Source organism: Aquila chrysaetos, chromosome 4 (genome assembly GCF_900496995.4).
Source record: "Aquila chrysaetos chrysaetos chromosome 4, bAquChr1.4, whole genome shotgun sequence".
NCBI lineage: Eukaryota > Metazoa > Chordata > Aves > Accipitriformes > Accipitridae > Aquila > Aquila chrysaetos.
The window spans coordinates 58,638,262-58,660,121 of NC_044007.1; the positions used below are offsets into that span (position 1 = coordinate 58,638,262).

At 37.8% G+C, this 21,860-nt stretch overlaps 1 protein-coding gene across 1 annotated transcript in view; it reads left to right on the top strand.

Moving 5' to 3' along the window:
* The window catches only part of LOC115340061 (centrosomal protein of 192 kDa-like), a 90,967-nt gene that overhangs the window by 3,061 nt on the left and 66,046 nt on the right, over nucleotides 1–21,860 (top strand). Inside the window, exons 4-15 of the mRNA XM_030010851.2 lie at nucleotides 1,401–1,612; nucleotides 2,803–2,901; nucleotides 3,965–4,105; nucleotides 4,413–4,570; nucleotides 5,232–5,382; nucleotides 9,009–9,196; nucleotides 12,658–12,949; nucleotides 13,565–13,858; nucleotides 14,694–14,816; nucleotides 16,412–16,566; nucleotides 18,083–18,129; nucleotides 19,652–19,784. Of these exons, the coding sequence (XP_029866711.1) occupies nucleotides 1,401–1,612; nucleotides 2,803–2,901; nucleotides 3,965–4,105; nucleotides 4,413–4,570; nucleotides 5,232–5,382; nucleotides 9,009–9,196; nucleotides 12,658–12,949; nucleotides 13,565–13,858; nucleotides 14,694–14,816; nucleotides 16,412–16,566; nucleotides 18,083–18,129; nucleotides 19,652–19,784 (1,993 nt within the window). The remainder of the gene's footprint in view (nucleotides 1–1,400; nucleotides 1,613–2,802; nucleotides 2,902–3,964; nucleotides 4,106–4,412; nucleotides 4,571–5,231; nucleotides 5,383–9,008; nucleotides 9,197–12,657; nucleotides 12,950–13,564; nucleotides 13,859–14,693; nucleotides 14,817–16,411; nucleotides 16,567–18,082; nucleotides 18,130–19,651; nucleotides 19,785–21,860) is intronic.

Below are 21,860 nucleotides of genomic sequence, written 5' to 3' on the forward strand. Positions count from 1 at the left end.
CGTATTAATCACAGTTTCTGTATGTTCTCATATAAACAGATTTACTGTTCCTCATTGATTTGTTTGCTTATTGTAATGGGCTGAAGCTTTAAACTGTTTAAATTCCAGAATTAAACAGAAGACTGAACATGAAAATTGTTCTAAATACCAAGTAACTGGACATTTCTGGGTTTGCAACATTTTTTCTATTCCCAAAACAGAGAAAGCGCCCTGTTTTCTACTGTTAATACAAACTGTTCCTGATTTTGCTTATGTTTTGTTAGTTTGTGGCAATATTCCAATATAGAGTAAGTATTTTTAAAGCATTTGGGGAAAACAGCTGAATGGCAACATTCAGGCCAATTAGCGTCACTACTACTGGTGTTTCTTAATAAGACGTTCCCTGACAGACAACTTGCAGACATGAATTCCCCTCTGCAGTAGAATTAAAGTTGTGGGGTTTTTCTTCTGTGACAAGAGGTCATTTGAAACTGTCTCATGCTGTTCATCTTTCAAACAATAGATCAGGTTTTTGGGGGAAATAGTTTGCTTGGAAGTGGATTTTCTGCATAGCATTTCGTCAAGGGAATTTTAGATCTGAACAGATTATTTTGCAGCTGTTCTCGTGTGTGTAATCTTATATAACTCAGTATAGTATTCCTGCCTCTAATGTTTTGTTTTGTTTTAGGTTGCTATAATATTTGCAGTTTTCTACTTTCTACTGAAGTTTTCTAACATTAAAATGCGTAATTAGAAAGAGTTGGGTTGTCAGGACCTTTGGCACCCAGTGGGGTATGAAAACTGACTTCTGTGTGCAGGAGGCATAGTTTTCAGCTCAAACTCATGCTTTATTGGCAGGAGAGGAGACAACCTGAAAAACAAATGTTTATGATTTTTTCCTCTGTCACTGTAGCTAATCTTCCTATCAAATGTCTGCTGTATTCACCCATTCCCTTATCAGAAATACTTGTTGTTTTGATGCTTCTGTTGGAAAATGCTTCATGGTAAACTTCAGCAGCACTGAAATTAGAAAGCAGTGTTGCTAGGCATCGCAGTTAATATTGTCACCAGTATGAATGAAGAGGACAGTTTCAAACTGCCTGTGGCCAATACTCTTGTATTTTATGCTTATGTTACGCGTTTCAGGTTTTTTTCTGAAGAGCATAATCTAACCGACTCTTTTTGATACCAGAACTTTGATACCACTGTGAGTATATCTCTTGATGCTTGGAATTGCATCAGTGCAATGATCTGTCATTTCTCCAATTCATTGGTGTATAAAGATTTTTTTAGTTTTTGATGGAAGACGTAAGTGATCCTATGAAGTGGTGTTGTCAGACTTTCATTAGCCTTCTGCAGAGAATGAATTTTTGATGGAAATTGCTAACATTTCCTTCAAGAATTTCTGCCTTTCTTTGCAGGTAAAGAGGACCACTCTAGTAGACAGTAGGACATCTGTTACAGATGTGAAGTTTGCTCCCAAGCATATGGGTCTTATGTTGGCAACCTGTTCAGCGGATGGAGTTGTAAGGATTTATGAAGCTCCAGATGTGATGAATCTCAGTCAGTGGTCACTGCAGCATGAAATCTCATGTAAGCTAAGCTGCAGTTGTATCTCTTGGAATCCTTCAAGGTATGTTATTAAAACTGTAGGTTTTGCTTTGTGACTGTTTTAGCAGAAGATCCAAAGAGTTAGTTCTGAAATTTGGTAGAATAAATCCTAAAACATGCATGGAGAGGATTGAGTGGACATTACTTGGATCTGAAAGCAAGCTGCTAACATTTCTTTTAATAAAGCAAGTTTGGCAGAGCCAGAGAGACAAAAAGTCCTCCTGTGCTCTGTGAGGAAATATTCCCAGCTTAATTATTTTTAGCAAGTAATGAGCTAATGAGCTATGAGCTCTTTATCTCACAAAACTTAACTGGGATTTCCATAAGAGAAAGTGTTTATAAAGGGACAATTCCTGTCTCTTTCTTCTTTCCTTAAGAAAGGTGTTGCAATAGGTAATAATTTTGACAACTCTAACAAGGACATGCACCCTAAGCCTAAGAGTTGTTCTTTTAGTTATATCCTCAGGGGATCGGTGATATAATTAACCTTCTTGAACAGGAAGGAATCAGAGAGGAGTTTGGTTGGGTAGTCCCCACTCCGAAGAACACATACAAGCAGAGGTTCTCCTTTGCTTCCCTTCTCACATCCTCCCCCAGCAATAACAGGAAGGGAAGAACCATTCAGGGCTGAACTGCTTTGGATTCTGTTTGTCCAGAAGCACTTGGTGGCTTTGGCTATAGACATAGTGGTCTGTGTCCTGCTGATCCAGTTATTCTTCTATTCATCAGTAGTAGTCTGTGCTGAAGGTACAGGCTTTCACTTTAATGCATGGGATGGGGTTAAAAGTTGATTTAAAAACTAGAACTCATCTACATTTAGCTTTTGTAATCTGTTTTCCAAAATCTGAATGCAATCCCACTAAATCAAGAGAATGCAGACTCTGCCATGAAACTTGTGGCAGATGCATATATAAAATCAGTCCTACTCTCTGGGAGCATCATCTTGAATTGCCAAATAATGTTCCCTAATGACTTCACCTTAGTGGGTGTATAAAGTGGACTTTCAAAACAACAGAATGGAGATTGTACCAGTAACTGTGAATGGCACTTACTTATGTTTCCTTGTGATTTTTTTTTTTCCTCTGTGTGCCTTTTTTTTTTGTTATTGTTTTGTTTTCTTTATAGATAATGTGTCTGAAATTTAAAAAATGGGTTGGTGTACTTCCTGTGGAATCATTTGTAAATATAACAGTATTTATTTTCACCTTTTAGCTCTCGAGCACATTCTCCAATGATCGCTGTAGGAAGTGATGACAACAGTCCAAATATATTGGCTAAGGTTCAAATTTATGAATATAACGAAAATACCAGGTATGGTAAATGACAACATAAAAAACATTTGTGGGAGTTTGTAATGTAAGGCATTTTATTTTATTCCTGTCATTAGATGTGGAGTGGACTAGTAAATAATAATACCTTAATTCTGTCTCTGAGACATTGGATGGGAGAGGAGAGGGAGACCTCAGAATGGTAACTGATGTTAACAGATGTGATACCGATAATTTTCTTCTATCTCAGTGCAGAAATGCCAGTGTTCACACAAGCATTTTAAAGGGAGAATTGTTTCTGCTTCTAATAATTTATATGCTTAATTTTGCACAAGGAATTAATAGGGCAAAGTTGAAATTTGAATTGTGTTGCGCTAGGCACTGTTTTGTTCAAGACGACCTTAAAATGCTTTTAAAAGCATGTTTATAATGACAGAAAGTCCTGTGAATTCCTAGCGTTCTGTGAAAGTTCAGTTTGTACAGTTAAGAATTCAGAACCAGAAAAGGCCAGGAAGTGTGTGCTCAACCACGGTCAATTAAATGATGACAGAGAACTTGTGTTTCATTCAGGGTGATTGGTGTGGGAAAGGAGCCAAGGTGTTCTGTGGATTTATGCCTGGCTTCAGACAATGTTCTCTGTGCATTAACAATAAAGAAAAGTTGTTGTAACTTACCTGGTGTTAAATAAGAAAATGGAATACGTGTTTGTCGTGCAGCGGAGGAGGCAGATAATGGTCTGCTTACAAGCCCAGAAAATTTACTAAGTTACTGAGACACAAATTCCCTTTAGATTTGTGAATGGAAGAATCTTTTTATTTCCCTTTTCCAACTGTAGACAAAAATGTTCTTTGTACTGGAATCCTTGCTTTGTTGTATGATGTAGCATACTGTTGTTAGTAGTTACTCTATCTGATGTATTCCATTTCTGAAGAAATGGGCTTGTAATTACTACCTTACCATTACATTTATGTTAAGAAAATATTTTTATTTTTGCAAGTCTTATAGTATACTAACCCCTTTTTCCCTGTTCCGCTATCTCTGGTTTATATAATTTGCATCACTGGCAATTTTCATGGCATTAAAGGTTAATTTCTTATGCTGTACAGGAAATATGCAAAAGCAGAAGCTCTGATGACAGTCACAGATCCTGTACATGATATTGCATTTGCTCCAAATCTGGGAAGATCCTTCCACATCTTAGCTGTAGCAACCAAAGATGTACGAATTTTCACACTAAAACCTCTAAGGTGAGCTTAAAAGGAAGATAGTTTGGTATGATGTGGTGTATACTATATAGTCTTATTTCAATAGTATCTGAGAAGCAAAAGAAGTAACAATGTATGCAGGATTTTTTTTAGCAACCTGATCTTTAAGATGACAAGATTGTGAGCAAGTCTATAATTTTGTCTAAATACCTCTTAATACTCCTAATCTAGTAACAATTGTTACATAAACTCCTCAAAAGATGTAGATCTCTCTTTTTGTCATCACATTCAAGCCCAGACTTTTGAACAGTTTTGTGCAGAGCTGAGCTGTCACTTCTCTCTTAAACAGGAAAGAATTGACTTCATCTGGAGGACTAACAAAATTTGAAATTCATATTGTGGCACAGTTTGATAATCACAACTCCCAGGTGTGGCGAGTGAGCTGGAATATTACAGGCACAGTGCTTGCCTCCTCCGGTGATGATGGCTGCGTTAGGCTCTGGAAGGGTAAGGTCACCCAACCTGAAATACATTAGCTTTGTAGTATGCTGAATATACTTGAGAAATTTTACTCAAAAAATAATTCTGGAGTCAAAGTTCATTTTAGATTTGTGAATGATAGATTTTTATATATTTACATTTCAGACAAAGGAAATAACTTTCTGTGCTGGAACACTTGCATGACTTAGGCTGCTGTGAATAGCTGTTACTGTACCCTCAAATTGTTTCACCAGACTAGAGCTGTAATTTTTGAAATTAACATACATACTGCATTACTGTCTTTGCCTGCTGCCAAAACCAGAAAATCTATATTCAGGGTTCAGGCAATAATGTTCGGGCAAACTGGCTTTTTTTCTGTTTAAATTTCCAAAACCAAGAACAAAAAAAACCAGTGGCAATTTCCTCATCCATTGTCACTTGTTTCTCAATATTTTAGTAAAGGAAACTCATTCTTGCTACTGAACAAAACTGAGTTTCATGTTGCGGATAGCTAGAGAATGTGTCAGACAGCTAAAGGGCCAGATCCTCAGCTGTTTGGAATTTATATGTTGGTATTGAAGTTCAGTTGTAATTCATACCAGGTCCGTAGTAGTTGAAACATCATAGCTGTATCAAAAGCTGAGCTTCAGAAGAGAAACTAAAAGTTTTTATATATCTATATTTGCAGCTAATTACATGGACAACTGGAAGTGTACTGGTATACTGAAAGGTAACGGCAGTCCAGTGAATGGTAGTTCTCAGCAGGGAATTTTTAATGCCTCTCTAGGTTCAGCCAATACAAGCCTACAGAATTCACTAAATGGATCATCTGTCAGCAGGTAGGTTAATTAGCAGAGAGACTGAATTTCAGTAAATAGTCTTTTCTCTGAATCTTCTTAATTTCACTTAGCTTTCGTGTTTGTTTTATAATTTTTTTTGAAGTGCAATGTCATTTATCCCATGAATACTTCTACAAGCTCTGTAGTTTTACTCTGATGGTGTCTGTTATGCCAGTGTTCAGAGGAAAATGAACAAAACCATAAGGCATACTGAATCATTGTGTGTAAATAAGCAATGTAAACAAGCAATGTAAACAACTATTTTCACCTTTAGTTCTTTCACATTATTAAAAATAACTTTTCTGAAATAGTTTCAAACAAGGAGAAACTTCATCATACTGCTGTGTAACTCCCCTTTTGTTTTAGATGCATGTTTAAAAGTGAAGCAAAAATGCCAGCAACAATTTCTGTTTTTCCCTGGGATAATGTAGCAGAAAGGAAGGAGGAAAAGATACTTCATAATGTATGGTTTCAACAGTCGTATTCTAGTGTTAGTTTACTTGCATTTTTGCAGGTGTAACATCAATTGAATGAAAGTTTTGTTTTTTTTTTTAATCTTCCTCATATGGCATTCTTACTGCAGATTAATTTGCTTTGTTATGTTTTTATTCTGTAATAATTGCTGTTTAGTAGGTAAATTTAACTGCCTCTTCAGAAAACCATTTCAATTTGTGCATACTAAAATCTAGAAGTACACTGAACCCCGCATTTGTACGGTGGAGTGTGTACAGTCAACTTTACAGGATGTAAGGACTGGATGTGGCCAAATTCCATAGCAGCAGCTTCCAAGTTTTGTGGCCACCTTCCCCCCCCGCCCCGCCAAATGCTTTGGGATAGCCTCCCATTTTCATCCATGTGCAGCTACTAATACGGCTTTTGTTCAGTTTAAAATGCTCATCTGTAAAGTACTATGGCAGTTTGCTTTTGGAGAGTAGCCTTCACCCCCCCTTCAGCAGTCAGTCCTGAATGGCAGTTCTGGCTTCCAGATCCCTAGCTGCATTGAACAGAGAAGGGCTGTCTCATCATTTTCCTCACAAGATAGATGGCAGAGCAAGAGGTGGTAATGGCCCAAGTCTCCAGCAAGAAAGGCAGACAAAATGATGCTGGTCACCCGGTGCCAGGTGCTACTTAGAATGTAGCAAAAAAATGGTGAAACGTAGTCCTGTCTTGGAAATGTGATATCCAAAGCTATGTAAATGTATTTGCTTGGGCTCCTATAGGGAGATACAGACTATTTTATAGCTCTTTAGCATAGGGCGTGGTTTCACAGTCTCCTTATCTGAGGCTGTGTTGCTGCCAGCAAGACTACCCTACCCCACCCGTCCTTCTTTCCCTGAAGTTGGTAGTAAGCCACTGTGAAACTGAAACTTCTAGCATTATTTTTAGACTCCCTCCATTGCTTTGTATTTTGAAAGTGTGGTGGGTTTTTTGTTTGTTTGTTTGTTTGTTTGTGTTTTGTTTTTTTAATAAATTATTCTCAGTTCCAATTTGGAAGTAACATTTTGTTACCGAATTAAGCCTGTGGCTGTGGAATTTCAAAAGATATGGTGTCTTGTCCTAGGATTGAGCCTTACTATAAAAAAGATGCAGTTAACTACATGTTCTCTTTTGTAATCACATTGGCTTGAATTGCATAAGCACAGTTGCTAACTTGTTTTAGTGTATTAACACAATAAAGATTTATGTACTGACATTTGACTAAATTGGTATCCTACACAGAATTTATTTTGTCTGTGACTGTAGATGCTGTGTTTTAGTGTCTATACTTGAAACAGCTAAAGCATAGGCAGATCTGGAAAACTTTGTTAAAGCATGGTCATCAAACTAGATTTGTAATCAAAATAGTTTCGGAACAGATGATGTAGATTGTTGGAAAATAAGTCAGTAGGGCTATGTTGTTATGTTGATGTAATTGTGTGCCTAGATTTATGATACAATTTCCATTCTCCATTTGTATTATGTCCTTTTTAACAGAAAGCAGAGCTGATACCAAGCTAACTGGAGTAACTTTGGTGTTTTGCTGCTTGTTGCATGCACACAGGAATGGAAAACGAACTCCTTTTTTCCCTCCCCAACGCCGTTTGACCTCTCCCAAGACACCAGCAGCCTGCTAACTACTAAATGCTATTCAAAAAGCCTTTTTAAAACACGTTGTGTACGTTTTTTGTACTAGCCTGCACAGTTTGATACTGTTGGAACTCCTGATAGAAAAATACTTGGAGAGGCTTCTTGTTTGGAAAAAACCCACAAACAAACAACAACCCAAACCCCAAAACTTCTATGAAAGCTTTTTTTTTTTTTTTTTGAAAGCTTGTCAAATTAAAATATAGTTCATGACTAAAAATCAGAATTTTTGTCCTTGATTGGGATGGGAGGAGGGAAGTGACCATTAAAGTAATTTTCATGAAAATTGTTTTGATAACTAATTTGTTCTGCATTTCATAGTGTTCAGCATTTGGTTAAGATTCCTAAACATCACAAATTTGTATCTGCTTTGTAATATATGGAACTGTTAGTTTTAAAGGAATAAGAAAACTGTGTTTTGACAATTGTACAGATGGTAGCTTTAATAGTTTGGTATTGCTTCATTTATACCTCAGTATGACTTCAAATAAATGTTTTGTAAGTACTGTCATACTTTCTTCATCCTAAGCGAAGTACGTTTTCTGATCTGTACTTGTACATTCCTGTGGTAATAATTCCATGGAGTTACTAAAATTCTCTAAGCATAGTATCCTAAAAGAGATTGAAACCAAAATGCAGCTTGTTGTGAATTGTCCCATAATTTCATTAATCGTATAGCTGTTCCTTTATGTAAGTCCACAGAACTGTAAACAAGACAGACAACATCTGTAGGTATCTTAACATAGTTAAATGCACAAGTATTACGGGTAAGTTTAATAAAAACAGCAGAAAAATGGCACGAAATGGCATAATTCTGAGTCTTGCATTCACCAGGAATCTTAAATTTACTCTGAGGATTTTGCAGAAATATGTAAATACATACAAAGACTGTATTTCATTGACAGTAGTGATTCTCTGTAAATGTATATTATTAAATTTAAAGTATTGTAAAAACAATGATGTTTTTACGTCTATTCTAGAAGTGCTGTGAAGTTAATCGGAATTAGATGCATATGGAGAAAATGTACTTAGATAATATTTAATGTATATTTTGTGTCACAAATGAAGCGTTACTAAAAGCTCTGTTAATGAATCGCAGGAATTCTGGGAGAATGAAAGCCTGTTAATAGCTGTGCTATAACATCCTTTTGATTTCCAAAGCAATCTGTTCTTTTGTAAAAACGTATACTAGGATTATTATTATGGTATTCTTTTCTATGAATTTCAGTGGAAAAGACTGTATTATTTTCCTTTAAAGAACAGTTTCCAGATTTGTCTTGTTTTGAATTACAAGCATTGATTTCTGCTATTATGTTCTATTGGTTTTGGCATGGATATACTAAAGCCTTTTTTTTTTTTTCCAGCATGTCTTTTCTCCCCTTTGGTTCTCCTTGTATTTACTACCTTTCTCTTTTTCTTTTTCTTTTTTTTTTTGTTTGTTTGTTTTTTGTTTTGTTTTGTTTTTTTGTTTTGGTGTTTTGTTCCTTTCTTAATTGTTTCAGGTATTTCTTTCCCCCTCTGGATTCCCCACGGGCTGGATCGAGATGGTCCAGTCATGCCCAGCTCCTTCCTCCTCCTCCTCTGATAGAGCACTCTTGCGATGCTGACACTGCCAACCTCCAGTATCCTCACCCTCGCAGACGATGTGTATCTCGGCCTCTTAATCTATTACCTGAGAATGAAGGGGTTTAACATGTTACTTTAAATAAACTCTGAAGGGCCTTATTCTGGTGTTTGTGAATGCTTCCCTTTCTGGCTGCCTTTGTATTTCTTCTCTAGTACAGAAGATTTTAAAAAATTTCGGAACTCCATGCATGTTTTGCAGAACAAACTACAACATTTGGAACATGTTATTTATGTTTGTGTATCAAAGGAACATTTTAATCTGTACCCTTTTAACTATGGCAACACATAGAAACAGTGTTAAATACGAGCTATTTACGGTGTAGCTGACTTCAATGTGCCTGTCATTTTTTTTCTTTTTTTTTTTCTTTTATTTTTGGAATCAGTGTAGTATGGTCTTGAATTTTTTTCTTTTTGTATATTGCACTGACAAATGTGAAATATCTTTTTAAAATTAAACATGCCTTCAAGAAATTGAGTAACTAAAGAATGATATTGGATCAACTTGTAAAAGAAACAAAACCATTCCTGTGTATACTGCAGCAAAATCGTTTGGAGTGTTTGGTTACTTAAGAATTTTCCATCTTGCTGTATAAATATTTAAATTTTATAATTGTGGTTAACTAATAAACTTATTCTAAAAGGTCTGTATTAGTATGCTTTTTCTTGTAATAGGCTTTTTTTTTTTTTTTTTTTTTTTTTTTTTTAAACAGGCTCCTGCTCAAGGAGCTTTTTTGATTCAGGTCTCCATTCTCATAGTTTTGCTTTTGTGAAGTCATGTGCCATTCTGGATGTGCAGTTGGGTATTACATTTTTCTGCCATAGGGTGTGCTCTGACTTTTCTCATGGGTGTGTTGAAGGTCTGCAGAGTCCTAGAGTCATTGGATTTCAAATTATCTCGTAACTCTTTTCCAGTGACTGAATAATTCACTTAAGACATTTTGAAGAAATAGTACTGACTTAAAAGCCTCCTTTTTTGATGTGTCAGCACAGGAATACCATTGCTGTGGATGGATCAGCATGCTGGCATTGACTTAAGCTTTGGCTGGTGTGAGACAGGTGGGAGGATAAAACTGGACAATGACTACATGGTATTGCTAGAGAGTAGCATTACTGCACAGGATGTGATTGCTGAGCTTGTTCAGCCCATCTTAGGGGGAGGAAGGATAAAGGTGTGCTCTGTGCAGCAGAAACCCAGAGCCTAATAGTGTAGGGCTTATGCTTCAAAATGGGCTTATGCTACTTCCTGGACTAGACCACTAGTATAAGGTAATGGAGAGGGCAACCTCCATTCTTATAAAAGGATAGCAAGTTCCTGTGAGTTGTACTTGTATTCTGAAAACTGTATTTGCACAGGTGCTATATTTTTGCTCAGAGACACCACATTTGTTTCTTGATTTCTCTGAGGAGTCTAGTTTTAATTTGCTGAAAAACAATGACAGGTAACAACAGTGTTACGGTGTGCACACTGACAACAGTGTGTGGAGGTAGGCTGCTGATACTTTTCAGCCAGCAGGAACAGAACTGTGGGGGGAAAAAAAAAAAAGTTTAGTAAGAGGAGGTACTTAGACCTTTTTACCAAAAAGTTAACTTCTATAAAATCATGCTATACTTTGTATGGTAAACAACAGAAATGTTACAGGATTAAAAAATACAGTTTAAATGGGTGTAGGAAGTAACAATATTCCTCTGTGGGAGAATGAGTAATTTAAAAAAAAAGAGATTGAAACTATTATACTAGGATTCATTCCTAAAGAGATCAAATCTATTATACTGGGATTCATTCCTAAAACAGAAAAAACAGAACAAGCTGTTTCTGGGTACGCAAGCAGCAGAATATACTTTTGAAGGTTTAAGCCACTTCCAGAATTCTGTCTTAACCCTTTAAAAGGTTACTTCCTTCAATACAGCAATTGATCTTTTTCTTACTTGTACCACTTCTACTTGTACCAGGAAAAAGAACCAGGGCTCCTTCCTAAGCAGCCATCAATGAAAGCAAAGTGGCAGTGTCTAGATATGCTGTTGTTTCCCAACGCTAAAAGTTTGTGCTGTGAGATCCTACAGTTTATGTCAGGTATGCTTCAATTACTGCAGTGTCACAACAAGTAGTGTAAAATAAATTCAAAGATAATTCTTTACATATAACTATCCTTGATAAGCCAGATCTAAGGGAAAGAGTCCTGCTTGCATTTTTTTTTTCTTTAGTTTTGCTTCTGTTATTCTTTTGGAGCCCAGAATAACCAGTTATGGTAATAATAAAGCAAATGACAACTTTCTGCAGCTTTTAATGCATTTTTTTATAGTTAATTGAGCATGGTCACGTTATTTTCCTCTGTGCTGAACATCTGTTATTCCATGTGACTAACTCCAGTCACACTTCTTACTAATGGAAACATGCTGTTACATTTCGGTGCAAACAAGTCACCTTTCCAATGGACTGGCCAAGTACTTTGACTTCAACAAATGAACTTATGCTGGTTTTGTGGCTGATGCTTGCCTTTCCCCCTGCCTGCCATTTTGCATTGACGTCTCCCCAAACCAGCACCTTTGACTCCATATCCTTGACTGGGCACCTCCTTTTCCTCAAACTCATGCATCCCTCTTTATTAATCTTTCTTGCTCCTATGACTCAAGATGGTGAACTGTACTTCTGTGCAGGATCTGGGCCCTTGAATGTAAGCAGCAGAACCCCCAGGAAGGAGGGAGATTATAGAAGGGCTTAGAAAGGGATAATTACAGCAGGTACTTGCGGTATTTTAAATTTATTGTAAGGCTGCTGTCCCTTTTCTTCTTCTGAGAGAAGAAATGCATTATCCCATATGCTGTTTATGTGTTTGGAGCACATCTCAGCTTGAACTTCAGGACCAGAAGTTTTGGGGTCTTGTAATAGCCAGGAAGTGGCTTTGGTGTTTGTTTTGTTGTTGGTTGGTTTAGTTTTGAACATATTTGAACACAGCATGAACTTCTGATGACATCAAGTGTGTGAATTTTCACTCTCATTCTTGCTTTTTGCAATCTCCATACCAGGAATACAGCTGTAGCAGTGCATTGTAAAAATGTCGTGGAGTGACACTGAATTTGATTATAGATCTTCTGAAGTTGTCATACACACATACACGTGTATTTGGAAGGCATCTGCTGCCTTCTCATCCTCTACTTAAAAAAATGTGACATTTATGCTTCAAAATGGAAATAAAATTTCCCACGTACTGTATATGAACTGCACATTGCTCAACCTCACCTAAGTGACTCATACAGCCACAATACAACAGAAAGCAAAGTCGGTAATATAAACAAAGCCCGCCGCATAAATAAAAACTGTCACCTAAGTAAATGCGACTAAAGCTTTTTCCTTTTTACACGGCCTCTGCCCTGACCCGGCTGGTCAGACATGACTGGCGGCACATCTCGGGGGCCCCCGCCGCTCACCTGAAAGACCCCCAGTTACTCACCGGTACCGAGATTCAAACCTCGCCGGTCCGTGAGCAAACACCTGAAATAACCGATTTCATCGTCCTCTTCCGAAAGCCTCCCCAGTCAGCGCTAGCGCAAAACTGCCCGCTCTCACGGAAGAGGCCTCCCCCCTCGCCGCTTCCCGCCTAACGGACGATGGGGCGCCGCCGGCGGGGGAGGAGCTAGGCGGTGCCGCCCACCCGTCGCCCAATCAGCATCGCCCTCTCCTCAAACTTTTCCCCGCCTTCCCTGGCCTGCAAGCCAATCGCCGACTCCGGCGGGATCTCGACCATTGGCTGACGGCGGGAGGAGGCGGGGTGCGGGCGGCCGGGCGCAGCGCGCGCGCGGGCTGGGGAAAGTTTGGGAGGTGAGTGGCGGCGCTGCGCACGCGCTCCTCGCCAAGGGTTGGTCTGGGGTGGCGGGGGGGGAGAGCTCCGGGCGGGGTAGGGCCCCTCTCCTCCCGTCTGAGGAAAAAGGGGTCGTTGGCTTCCACCCGCTCCCCGTCCCGGCCTGAGCGGCGGGGAGCGTCGGCGGTCGCCTCCCCCGGCGGGGCCATCGGGCCGTGACGGGCGACGGGGGGGTGGGTGTGTGTGTGTGTGTCTGCGCGGAGCGCACGAAGGGCGGGGGTGTTCCGGGCCTTCCGTGATGAGATCGTTAGCGTTGGGCTGTAGCCTGCCAAGGAGCGGCCCGAGGTGATGGCATCAGGGAGTGTGTAGCTCCCCAGGTGTTGGCTGCTGTGGAAATGGAGGAAGGCGGTCTCGGTGCAAGCAGCTTTACAGGCTAAATATAGGTTGGCGCGTCCTGCAGCGTCGGTACTTCAACTTGCAGGAGCGCTGCTCCTTTTAGAAGGTCCAAGGCGGCTGCAAAACTCTCTGGCCCCCGAAAGGCTTGGGTGAGGGGGGACTGGAAATAATTTTTAAGGGCGTTTGTGGATAAAGTGGGGTGATTGCCAAAGAATATTGGCTGTGATGTGTAAATAACATATTTTTGACGGCGTTACTGTGACTTGTGTAACTTACAGTTGTTTTGTTCCTACTTTCAGATGCTGCTGGACCAGGGCTGATGGTGTTGCCCAGCAGAGTGCTATTTTAAGCAAGGTGTGCAGGATGATGGAAGACTTCAGAAATATTGCCGATGAGACGTTTCCAAGCTTCTTGGGCCATTCATTGAGTAGCAGTGCAAGTGTAATTTTTGAAAATGTTACTTTTTCCTCAAACCCTGGCTTACCTGTTGCAGCGTCAACTGTTGCCAGGAGTAAAACAGGCTGTGACAACAGGTGAGGCTATCAGTTAATACCACTTAATAATATAAAAAACAGTTGACTGGTTTGAAACACTTAACTTTGGAGAGGAAAAATGCTTTTGACAGATTATTTGGTAGATGATAAAACTATTTACTAATCAGTAGCATACTAATCAGCAAACATAGGGTTGGTTGTATTAGCAGTGAAAAATCTGCATTAAATTCATAACTCATAAAATACTTTTATTAAAATTACCCTTTAAAAGAGTAGTTTAGGATGACAGTCAGGTTTCTTTTAACTGAACTCCTCAGGTTTGAAGTCGTGTAGAGAATAATAATACATTTTTTACACGTGTGTTTTCTTAACTCTATTAGCTGTTCATTTAACTTACCTGAGTCTGGCTCATTTTAGAAAGGGTAGCGTAAGAACTGCTGTTATGGGTACGAATTAAAATTTAACGCAATTTCTAATGATTTGTTCAGCAAGGAGTAGAGCAAAGAGTAACAATTAGAAGCCTTTGCTCACTTAACTGCTGTCCTGTGACGTAACAAGAAGTAAGATCAGACTTTTATACCCTGCCTTTCCAGAATCGTGTGTTCCAAATGGGACAGCACTAGCCACTAAAAATGATAACATGGTATTTCTTCTTTAAAGTACTACAGAAGACTGGAGAGGATCATTCTGGGTACCTATGTGTACCTGTAAATACAGGTTGCTTAGAAGATGCTAAAATAGTCAAATAATTGAACTTATAGGAGATTAGTGGCCATCAATGTGATGATTTTTTTTTTTCCCCAATTCTTTGGAAAACAGGAGAGGTGCGTATTAGAATGATTCTGTTGTATGTTTTTCCTTCCCACCTTTACAGGCTTTCTGATATCCGTGCATCCTATTTAGAAGGGGAACATTCACCTCCATCAGGAACTTCTCACAGTAGTCAGTCAGATCCTGAGCCAATGGAGAGATTTGCCCTAAGCTTTCGTGATGACATGTAAGTGAGATAGTTGAAATCTAATTCTGTCCTAACATGCACATGCCAGTATGTAGATTTATATGTATTGTACGCTAATTATGGAGTACTTAAGAATTGAATTGCCCACCTCAGCAGCAGCTTCTACTACTGGCCTTCTGATGGCAGTAACTGGAGAGCTCAGCTGTGGAGTAGCCTGTTAGCTTACAGTGTTTGGCAGCCTGGGCAGCTTTTCCTACTAAACCAGCTCTTCCATGTTTTCTGAAGAGGGATAGTGGTAGGCTATGTGGAAACATCCTGTGCAATGCTACCACTTAGCCTGTACAACCCTACATGAACAGTGTTCTGCTGGTTAATTGACTAATTGGGCTTCATGTACATGACAGGAATGAATCTTTAGATGTGTTTGTTGTTTTTTTTTTTTTTTTAAACCATGATGTTTGTTTTGTTGCCACACTAATTAAAAGTTTCCTAAGCATGATTAATTGACTTATTTGAATCTGGCTTGTATTTACCTAGTTTATACTACATAATCTAGATTTAAGCTGATGTTTCTGGTTCATGGCATGTGTGTGAATAATAGTTTGCACTGATTTGAATCTGTTCCAAGTAAGTATCATGCAGCTTGTATACAGAAAGGAACATCAATTTCTATTAAATTTAGCTTCCTTGTAGCCTCAGTGATTGCTATTTCTTAGGAAATAATGAGTGTTAGTGAATAATTTAGAGAGCATTACTAAGGGGTGGAAATGTTGGAAGCTGTTGCATAGGTTATTCTAACCAAGGTCAAATTTGTTCCTATTGTTGCAATAGAAACCGCAATGTGCTTCTTTGATAAAATTGCGCTCTAGGCAGTATGTCCCTATGCAAACAAAGAATGTAAGATTTAAGAGAGGGAGTCAGTGTCTTGATTGTACTGAAGTAAAAAACCCCATGGAATAATTGCATTTTAGACTTTCAAATGTTAGTTTTATTTATATATATATAAAATATTAAAGCAAAAGTGTGGTTCAGCTCACTCAGGAAATTTTAACATCTTACGTGATTAACTTCTCTGCCTGTGTGGAAGTCCTATGAAACCAGAAGTAAAAAATAACTTTCCTGCAGAATTATAAAAGCTGTTATTTAACAGAGCTATATGGATTTTCAGTAAGTCATGTTCTTTCTGATTTACTCCCTAATTTAATGTTACAAAAGGTATGCTGATATTGTGGACTTAGGAAAATCTTGTCTAGGGTTTCACTTGCTCTCAAATGAATCATGGAACTCACCTGGAATAGACCCTTTTCCCCTTATACTTTTCCCTCTTCTTGCAGAAATGAAAGGGAAAGGAACAAACAGAAAAAAGTAGAGGCATATGTTACATTAAATTTCACTGTTTGTTTCACACAGTAGATTGTGAAACTGAAGCCCTTGTAATCTTGATATTCATTCCTTCAGTGTAAAATGACAGGTAATAGGTCTGTAGAATCTATGTTAATGGGAACAGCAGACTTCTAGAGATGAAGGCATGAGAATTGGAGAATTTATCAAATCTTTATAGAGATGTTGTATACTAATGTTGATCTATATATCTCACTGAGTAATTTTTTTCACTGAAATAATTCTCTTTCTAGGGAAGTTACTACACAAGTTAAGGAACCTCAGCCAACTTCTGTTAGTTTGAAAGAATCCCACTCAATATACGGAGAGCAGGATCAGAATGTCATTGAACATTCAAATCGCAGTCAAGATACCTTACTTGAGGTATTGCCACTTGAACGATTGGAAGGTATTAAAATTTGAGAAAAATTGTATACTTATTCTCAGTGTAATTCACTTTTTGAGCTACAGATGGCTTCTCGACCCTTTCACTGCTTTATGGCATGGTGTAAATGGGCTTTGCAAAAGAATCTCTTTGATTTGAACAAACTGAGAACAGAGAAAGCTTGTGGTTGACATTGTGTTCTTAGATTTCTCCCCAAAGTACGAAACTAGACAGGAAGCTGGTGAGAATAATGTTTGCTATAAAATGCCATAACTAGAATGCTAGTAGGAATCTGAATTAATTTCAGGAACTTTACTTGTGGAAAAAGCGTATGTAAGTTGTTTTCTACCCCTTCTCTTTCAGTAGGTGTGAGTCTGCGAGATTGTACTTTAACTAATGTCTCTCTTCTTGCCCTATTTCAACCTGTAACAGATGATGTTTAACTGCAGCTGTAGAAGCTGGAAACATACTTTTCTAGTGAGATGATGCATGAAAAAGTAGTTTGGAATACTTGCTATAAAAACTATGCTTTTTTGAAGTATGAGTAGAGTAGTGGAAGCAAAAAGTGTGGCTATTGCTATTGGACTTGTTTGGGTTTTTTGCTAATGCCAGTCCTGTGATTAAATTCTGTTTGTTCCTCAAAATGCAGTAAATATACTTAGTAAATACGTATTTCTAGTTGTTATCCTTTTCTAAGCTTTATCTAAATATTTGTATAGGTTTTCATGAGGTGAGTATTAATTTAACAGAGAACATGTTCAATTAGAAAATACTATGGTTTGTAATCTAAATAGGCCCCTATAAAACATGTTTCTAACAGTGAAGTGTTGACTTCAGTCACTTATTGTAGTCTTGAGGAAGTGGCAGTAACTATGGCAACAAAAATCATGATGCTTTGGAAAACTGGGACTGCCCAGTGTTCAGACTTGATAGTGCCTGATCGTATTTAGTTAATTGGTTTTAACTTGTTGTTTATTCAAGATTTAGGATTCTAGTCCAGAAATTGTCTTTTATTCCCATCTATTACTTAAGAATTAGGAAACTTTTTTGCCAAAATCTGTATGTGCGTATCTAAAATGTTCTCTGTCTTGTGGGACTTGCAATTGGATTATGTGTGGATATAACACAGAGACAAGTGGAAGCTGCTTACAAGTGATCCAAAAAAAGAATTGGCCCTGTAGGTGAAATGCAACAGTGGAACAGAACACTTGTTCCTACTTCTGCTAATGCAACCTGGGACTTCTTACTTTTTTGTACTGCCTTATAGAAATCCTTGAGGCAGTAATTGTCTTTCATAATTTTTACAGTTCTAGCCCTGATGAAGCCCTGGCTTTTTAATTACTCCCAGATACTTTAGGTCATTGTTATAAGAACATGTAAACTTCGGTATTGTGATAACATGTGTGTTCGAGGGTTATTTTTACAGTGTATGCCAAGACCTTCAAGAGGCTTGGTCTGCTATCTTACAGAAGCATTAGCACTTAGTAGTATAACATAAAAGCATAATAAATACTGATTACACTACATTATCTTTTTTCAGATTTGTCAACTGGAGTATGTTTTCTTCCAGACAGTGAGAATAACAAGGTGACAGCTTTTCTAAATACAGTGAAATTAAAGGTTTTCTAACATTAATCTTGTAATAGACTTAATTCTGTGAGAGGAGGAGGGAGGGAATTGAACTGTGTTTATTGTGTTATATTGTGTATCCCTGAAATTTGTAACAGTGCTAGCATGCTGAATGTGTCATGCCTCACTTTGACTCCTTTTTGCAGATCACTTAACATAATTAGTGCCATGGGAGTATGACTCCACCTAATCTTTTTCAGCTCTGAAAATTGTTGTTTATTCCTAGCCTCTGCTGTCTTGTAGTTCTTTATCAATGTAATGACCTTACATTTTAAATCCCAATTGTAGTTTAGCTTAGTGAAAAGCTTTTTGAAGAACTTTTTGGAATGCTTTTGGAAATTGATGTAGACTATATCAACCTGATTTGACTTGGGCCTGTACTTGTTAATTACTTTGAGGAATGTTAGTTCAGATGACTTCTTCAGTATCTGTAACATGAAAAACGGCTCCATTTGTAATAACACATTCTTCCTGCTGCCTTTTTTTATTCTGTGTGTGTGTATGTGGCTATCCCAGAGCTAGCAAATAGCTGCAGGTATTGATGGGTAGGGCTGTGCTTCAGCTGTTTTTATCTACTGTGTTAGAGAAGCTGACAAGTATGGGCACAGAGACACAAGGCAGACAGGAATGGGAGATCTTGTGGCCCTTACAGAAAATGTGCCTCAGGCTGCAGCCAGATGCTGTCCAAGATGTACTCCTTAATGTGTCAGCTGGTGTTTAATAAATTGATTTAGTGTTCTTTTGTTTGATTTTTCTAGGGACCACAGTGGTTAGTGAGTTGCAGTTGAATGCTCACAGACTGTCACCTGAAAACCATTATTCAAGTTCCTTTCAAATTTTTTACTTTCTGAACTTTGACTTTTTTTGCTGTCTGTAAAAGATGATCTGTTTATCAGAAAGAATGTGAGACTAAATCCAAAACAGGCATTACATTGTGCTGTTTTTAAAAATCATTCAGGTATATAAAAGATACGATATAGTTAGCTAGATTCAGCTGAAGTACTGCTTTATAAGTAATTTAGTATGTTCATTTGAAGAAACTATCAGCAAAGGATTGATCTGGGTGTATGATTTCTGAAGAGGCACTGTTTTAGCAGCATAGGAAATTATTGAGAGTTGTCTTTGTACTTTTAAGTTGGGATTGCAGCTTAATGAATGGGCGGCCAATTTTTTCAAGTGTAAACTCTTTAATGCAATGGTTCAGTATTTTATTTTTGAGGTTTAAGTCTGGTGTCATTCAGATGCTTTTACCCTCTTTGCCCTTTATGATCCCTGTGTTTCTTGAATGTATCCGTTCTGGAACCCAGCAGTCAAAGTCCATTGGAACTAGAATGTTTGCTGGGATAAGTAGGGTTAAAAAAAAAAAAGGTGGGGGTGGAGTTTTGGAATATTATTAACCTCATTAATTGTTTATTATTCACTGAATTTATGCAATAGCTAGTAACTCCTAGAAACATTTCTGTATGGATGCTTTTTACAGGTTGGTCCATTTGAACCTTCTGAAAAGCTGATAGAAGGTGAAAGCTCAAGTGATCATCTTAGTAATAGCCTTTTAAGTTTTTTGGAAAATGAGAAACTCTCATCTCTTGCAAGCTCAGAAGAAGATTCCACTGGTAAGTGTATTTATAACCCTGGGTAGTTGAGTCTAGAATTATAACACAATGTTATTGCATACTTGAGAAGAAAGCTATTGTTTTACCAAAGTATTTAATATAGGATTGCGCTTGATCAAAAACCAGTATTAGGAACATTAAGGAAAACTGTTCATTGGGAAACTGGCTGTTTTAAAATTGTAACGGGAGTAGGTGGCTGTGGAATTTGTCAGAGAAAATCACAACTGGAAGTTTACTCTAAAAAAATTAACAGTCCTCAGTTACTGTGAATCAAAAATACAGGTAGAAATGTGGGCATTCATTTAATGAAGTGATAACCCTAGCTACAGTTTCAGTTTAGATTAGTAGAGATAAACTTTCATGATGAAGAATATACACATGCAGTTAGAATTAACTTTTACTTGAGTTTCAGTTCTCTTTAGATGCTACACACGCACGGTGACACCCAAGTTGGAAGTCTAGTTTACCCGCAGGGATAAAAGTGAGAGCTTGAGTTCTGTAACTTGTAACTAAACAAGAGTTTTGAAATTTCTGTGCCCTTCCAGTGGCTGCTGCTGAAGCACAGACATGCTCTTCTTTATTAATGCAGCTGACTTTGCACATAATGTGAAGGATGACAGGGTATGTCCTCAGATGCACCAAGAACGAGGAAGGCAGAGTGATAAATAGATTTGCTGCCGTCTTGAGATCAAGCAGCCCTGCATTCAAGTAGGGTTACTGGATTTCTCCCATGTCATCTACAGATGTCATGACTCTCTGTTGAAGTCTCCTTGTTCTTTCTTGTCTAACTTCACTTGTGCATTAAGCGTATAATAATGAAGTTAATAGTTTGCTGAGTAAAAATACTGTTTTCTTTCACCCAAGGGGGTGGAATTACTTTTAACTACCCTCCTAAGGAGCTTGTAGTCATTAGCTGGAAATACTTGCCTATTCATGGTTCCAGTACTGGTGGAAGCTAACTGATCTTTCTATTTTTCCTGGTCAGTGTGCAATGTACTAATTTTTGTCATGCAATTCAGTGTAAATTTGGCAGGTGAGTATTTCTAAAAATAAGGAGGAAGTCTCTGGTATCTGAGGTAAAATACATTAATCTGCTTTCTCATTATTTGGAAGATAGCAGATGATTATTTCAGTTTCACAAAGAAGAAATCAAGACATAGGTAAATGAGATGAAAACAATTATTGTGTTGTTAATTTGAGTTTGAATTGTAGGTATTTGTCTACCATTCAGGTAACTAACTAATCCTTCTATAATTTTTAAAGCATTCTATGGATGTTTGTTCTGAGGGTATGTATTAGTCCTTTTTGAAAAATTGAAGAAACTTAGCCTGCTGCAGTCCCTTCATCTTCTCCAGTATCATACGTGGAAACAGAGCCATGATTCAGATTTTCATTTATTGACTCTCAAATGTAACAGATCCTGATTGGTTTGCTGTAATATCAAAGTTGCTGAGCATCCTTAACTTCCAATTCAACTAAATCTGATTTTGTTGAAAGAGTGTGCTTCTCTAAATCAGGCTCTTTGTACAGGGCACTGGCAAAACTGGGAATGCAAAAGTAATGATGGCTTACTTGTGTGCTTGGCATTGTGTAGACCTCTTTGGCAGAAGGAAATACTGAGAAGATTCTTAAGAATTACCTTTTTGGGGGTGAAGAATTGAAATATACTCCAAAGGCAGAATTGATGGAGAATTCTTAAACCATTACCAGCAACCTGAAAATTAACATTTCTTTAATTATGTGGAAAACAAAATAGAGTTTATAAATGAGTGGGTTTATAAATGCAAGGCCTGTTTGAGTATACTGTTTTTTTAATAAGGAAAAACACAAACAGGATACTGTTTCCTGGAAATGAAAGAATAAAAAGTAATGATGTCAAACTTCTTCTTGGTTTACAATGTAAGAGTGCATTTAACCATGCCCTAAAAAGCTGACTGATGTTTGAGTCTTTAAAACACACAAACAAAAGCCCTGGAAACTCCTCTCCCCCCAGTCCCCACAAATTAAAAAAACAGCCCCAAAACAAGAAAAAGTATGTGTTGAAAACTTGTCACTTTGCAAATAGGAATCTTACTG